The 5,374-nt window shown below is 60.1% G+C and overlaps 1 protein-coding gene across 1 annotated transcript in view; it reads left to right on the top strand.

Annotated features, from left to right (window-relative positions):
- Window positions 1-54: 54 nt before the first annotated feature.
- Window positions 55-5,374, top strand: part of KCNK9 (potassium two pore domain channel subfamily K member 9) — a 98,928-nt gene continuing 93,608 nt past the window's right edge. Inside the window, exon 1 of the mRNA XM_007940535.2 lies at window positions 55-337. Coding sequence (XP_007938726.1) covers window positions 55-337 — 283 coding nt within the window. The remainder of the gene's footprint in view (window positions 338-5,374) is intronic.

Genomic DNA, 5,374 nt, shown 5'->3' on the forward strand with positions numbered 1-5,374 from the left:
CGCGGCTGCGAGCCTGCGGGACATGCCCCCGGCGCCGGCTCCTTGCTGGCGGCCATGAAGAGGCAGAACGTGCGGACTGTGTCCCTGATCGTCTGCACCTTCACCTACCTGCTGGTGGGCGCCGCCGTCTTCGACGCCCTGGAGTCCGACCACGAGATGCGCGAGGAGGAAAAACTCAAAGCCGAGGAGATCCGGATCAAGGGGAAGTACAACATCAGCGGCGAGGACTACCGGCAGCTGGAGCTGGTGATCCTGCAGTCGGAGCCGCACCGCGCCGGCGTCCAGTGGAAATTCGCCGGCTCCTTCTACTTTGCCATCACGGTCATCACCACCATAGGTAAGGGCTGGGCGCGCCGCCGCCGGCTCCCGCGGCCGGGAGGAGTCCGGGGAGGCGGCTGAGCGCGCGGCGCGGGGCTGCGGTGCGGGACGCCGAGGGTTAAACGCCGCCTCTCGCGGGGCCTCTCCCGCGGCGCCCCCTCCCCTCTGGAGAGCCCACGCCTCTCACGAGCCTCGGCGCCTCGCCCCTCGGGGACCCCACCCGGGCTGCGCTGAGCGCTCGAGTCTGGCCCCGGAGGGCGAGCCCCGAGCGGAGCGTGCCTGAGCCGGGAGGGCGGAGGCGCCACTTTCGCGAAGAGCGGAGCGTGAGGAATAACCCCATTGCAGACACCCACCCGCCCACCCACCGCCCCGGCGCGGATTGGGCTGCGCGAGGTTCCAAGGCTTACACTTAAGAGCTCTCTGGGAGTTGGGGAAGGCTGTCCTGGCACCCGGGCGCACAGAAGGGCTCAGGTGGTAGCGCTGCTCTAGGGCGTGGAGGCTCTGCCCTTGGCCAGCTGGGCCCCCCCCCCCCCAAGGTTTCTCTTCTGGAGCTCAGATTTCAGTTTTCCACCCTCCGTGGCCCTTGTGCCCTGAGTTCTAGAGCCTAGATGCGCTGGGCTCCTGGGAGAAGGGAGTTTGTTTTGGAGGTTTGGGGTGGGGTGGCAGCCTGGTTACCCCTCTAGGAGCAGGTGGAGGGCGGGGAAGGGGCAAGACCTAGCCGCCCCCAGCCTGTGACACTGGGTCAAGGAAGTGTAGATTTTCCCCTGAAATCAGGGAAGTTTGTTGCCAGCACCAGCCGGGGAGAGAGTCAGGGGGTACACAGTGTGAGGCTTGAAAGTCCTGTGCCCAGGGGCAGAGTCCTGTGGTGCAGCAAAGTGGAGGGGCCCGGGCAGCGCCCCCACTGAGGTCCTGTTTCCAGAGCTCAACGGCTCCTGTGGGAGCTAGAGCAGGTCGCTGTTACCCAGGAGACCTGGTGGGTGCCCTGCGTGGCAGGAGCAGCGTGGTCTGTGCTTCCTGACACGTCTCAGTAGTGCATCCCTGACTCCCCACAACTACCTCCTGGGCCCCTCGGGGCAAAGCCCATCCGGTCCTCTGTGTCCCTGTGCCCTGAGCAGAGGCCGCCGGCTCCCCTCCTCCTGGCCATCCCTCCTGCCTACCTTCTCTGGCCTTCCCCGGATTTCTGCCTGATCTCTGTCTCTGGGAAACTGTGCTGGCGCCATGTGCAACAGGAGGCATGAGCACAGGACGGTCTGTCTCCCCTTCTTGCTTGAAAAGACTTTGCAGAGAGTCACATCTTGTTTTCCATGTTTAATTCCTCGGGGCAGGTTTTTCTGTGTTGGGAAGGAAATGGTCCTTCTGTTGTCGTTGAGCCAGCTTTGCTCCCACACACTTAGTCCAGTGGCCCAAACAAGCACGGGTCCTTCCCTCCCCACTCTGTCATCCAAGTGGCTGAGGGCCCGCTGCTTGTCCCCGACATTTCAGTTCTGTGGCAGTGACACAGTGCAGAGCTCTTGGAGGCCAGGCCCTGCTTACTCAGAGCCAGAGAGCAGGAGATCTGCCTCCTAAACTGACCGCCCAGATGGGGTGAGAAAACCCACTGCCCTTAAACGCACTCTAGCCATCAGGATCACACCCGGGAGAGGTGCGCTGGCGTGCTGGCTCTGAGGGCTACTGTGGGCACATAGGACGTTTGGCTGTCCCTGAGAGTTGCAACAACGTTGAGCAAAGGGTTGGATGAGAAAAAACCCAGAAATGTTCCCGTTGCCCTTAAAGAAATAAATTGTCGAGGCTGATAAAGTTCCAATCTAGGTGTATGTATTGATTCTGATAGGTGGCTCTGGACAAAAACTCGTAATGACTACAACTGCAAAGAGGAAATACCAAGCTAAGTGGAGACAAGTTGAGGGAGGCCTCGTAGCCAGAGTGTGGATGGGATGCGGATCACGGGGTGACAGGGGCTTCCCATGCATGTGCTGGTTTTTGTCACTTCTTTCATTAGATTTTCAGCTGATTTCCCCAAAAGGTTGAAACGTCCGTGTCAGGACAGGAAGCAGAGATTGTCGTAACCCAGCTGAACTGGGGGCCCACGGCCTGGCCTGGAGGTGGAATGGTGTCTGTTTGCCTGTAGGACCATGGGGAGGTCATTTCCTGGCTCTGAGCCTCAGTTTCCCCCGGTGTGGAAGGGGCGTTGCATTACCGCCTCCCGCTGGGCCTTCTGAAGGGCTTTGGGGTCTCCGGATACTGGGTGCTCAGTAGCTGCGTGAGCCTCACTCTTTGAAACAGGCTGAGCTGCGCTCCCTCTGCCCCAAGAAGCTGTTTAGCAGAAGAGCTGGAATGTACAGGAAACAAAGCACCTTGCCAGTTAATTCTGTTTGTTTTCTTCTTTTTTAATATAAATGCAAATGAAGGTGCTCTTAGGCCCAGAACAAAAAGCAGCCCGAAGCCAGGCCCTCCAAGGGACTGGCTTCTATCGAACGGTGATATTAATGAGTCAGGTTATCCTCACGGGCTCCCTTAGTTTTAATCTAACCTTGAGCGATGTCTCGACCGGCTTCAACTTTGCCCGGGTCTCCAAGGCTGGCGCAGGAGCCCTGACACTTGGCTTCTGCTGATGAGTGCTGCTTCTCGGATGCTCTGTTAGCTCGCTCTGTGAAATGGATTTTAAAACATAAGTACGGGCCACTTCTTGCACCTCCCTACGAGGGTTTGGGGGCCACCACGCTGGGTCAGCCCCAGCTCTCCGGGGAGCTGCAGCGGCAGGGCAGAGCCGCCTGCCCGCCGAGCTCTGTAAAGGGCCCCATTCGGCTGCATCATCTATCCGGGCTCTGGTTTCGATCCCCCCCAGGCTTCCTCGGATGTCCCTGCCACTTGTAGCTGTTTCCCAGGGGCAGTATTGTTGGGCCCTAAACTTGTAGAGCCCCAGAACCTTGGAGCCCTCCGCCAGGCTTGCTTCAAGATGGGGAAGCTCAGCTAGCTGTAGCTCTGCACCTGCCCGACGAGCGGGACGGTTGGGCCCCCTGGCCCCTCCCCAGCCTGCTGGTGTGAGTGGTGGCTGGGGGCTGAAGTGGGCTTTCTGGGGACTCACCCGGCTCGAGGTTAGTCCTGAGTGTGCAGGAAGCCCTGGTGCTTGTCAGCGTCCTGCTGTATCTCGAGGCCAAACTCGTGCTGCACAGTCGGCCCGTACCCACAACAGGACACAGCCAGGGTCTTCGGGGTGCTTCTTGGCGGGATCTGAGACTGGTCGTCTGCGTTGTTACCACCTCCAGGGTCATCTCTGATCCTCAGGGTCTGTGGGGGCCCTTTCATCACTGATCCTCCACAAGGGGCAGAGGAGACATGCGCTTTTCTCATTTTGCGACGGTTTGGAGGGCCAGGGACCTACATCAGGGCAGGGGTCTGGAGCAAGCTCTTTGGGCCCCTGCTGACATCAGGGTGGTGGTGGAAGGCGGCAGGAGGCTGAGTTAGGAGCCTGCTCTGTTGGCCAGGGCTGGGCCACACTCTGAGAGAGAGTTTGGGGCTCTCATCTTTGTCAAGGGTCTCATAGGCCCTGAGAGCAGGATGCACTGGGTGCCCCGTCCCCGTTTATCAGCAGTCCCCGGGCAGCGTGCTTGAGCACTGGGAAGCTTCTGTGTTCTCTGGCACTCTTGGGTGTCGTTTTCTGTACATGGTTCACACCCTTGCTGAGTTCCTGCCCCTGCCAGGCCCTCTGCCGCCTGCCTGCCTTTGGGGCTCTGGGGACAGAGATGACAAGATAAAACCTGGCCTTGAGGCTAGCGGGAAGCTGGAAACCCAAACAGTTGTTGCAGCCCAGTGTGAAGTGCCCGGAGGGCTCAGCCAGGTGCCTTACCCCCCCCCCCCACGCCATGGCTCTGGATGCCCACAGGGCTGGGGGGCCTGGTTGACCCTTGCAGCCCTCCTCCATGAGCTTGTCCTTGGTTTTCCTTCTACCCCTCCCTGCCTCCCTCCATCCTGGTGTTTGTATCCCGTTTCCCGTCCCAGGTCTGGCCTGTGCCTGTTCTCCCTGCCCCTCCAGGATCAAGACCACAGCCTGGCACAGAGTGGGCATCTCAGAGGACTGCAGGCAGAAGCAGGCCCCACGGGGCTGAGCAGGAAGGGGGCAGGATGCTTCCACATGCGTGGCATGCCCCCAGTTCCTCCGAGGGGCTGCTTGGAGGACTCCCCCACTTTACAGCTGGGTAAACTGAGGCCTGCGGCAGGCAGTGCACACAGATGCAGAGAGACCGGGACTCCAGAATGCAGACAGCATCTCTTTAGCGCAGGCCTGGGCTGCGAAGTTGTCCCAGCAGCCAGGGATGGGCCTGTGGAATATTCCATCTCTGTCTGCTTCTCCCTTTAATGCCACTGTTTAGGAAAACTGCCCAGCCAGTGCGGGGTGCAGGACCCTGGCCTGCAAGGGGCGGGGCTACCCTGGTTGTTTCTCGTGAGGCAGCTGGCGATGTGGAGGAAGTGTGGGATCCCTCTGGACTGGCCCTCTTCCCGAGGCCCTGCCAGATTGGGCTGCCCTGCTCAGTGCTGTGCACATGGCCTATTTATGGAAGGAGGAGGGAGAGTGGGCAGAAGAGGGGTTACTTCTCACTATGGGTCACATAAAGGAAACCCCAGCTCAGTGCTCTGAGGCAAGGGTGGGGATAAGATGAGACCCACCCTGCAGTTTCAGACACCTACTGCTTCCACCTGCTTTTCTAGGATCACTTTCCCTAGCGAAGTCAGTAAGGTCAGAGCAGAAGAAGAAGGTCAATCTGCTCTCACTGTGCTTCCCTTCCCCCATTACCTGCTCACTCCCACCTCCGTCCATCCATTCCCCATGCCCACCTACTCAGCCCTCCATGCACCTCCTGGTTCACACCACCATGCCCCCATTCCCTGAACACCCACCCACTCAGCCCCCCATGCACCTGCTGGTTCACACCACCATCCCCCCATTCCCTGAACACCCACCCACTCAGCCCTCCATGCACCTGCTGGTTCACACCTCCATCCCCCCATTCCCTGTGCGTTCACCCACTCAGCCCCCATGCACCTGCTGGTTCACACC

This window comes from Orycteropus afer, unplaced genomic scaffold (assembly GCF_000298275.1).
Source record: "Orycteropus afer afer isolate SDZICR_OR568_19922 unplaced genomic scaffold, OryAfe1.0 scaffold00069, whole genome shotgun sequence".
Taxonomy (NCBI): domain Eukaryota; kingdom Metazoa; phylum Chordata; class Mammalia; order Tubulidentata; family Orycteropodidae; genus Orycteropus; species Orycteropus afer.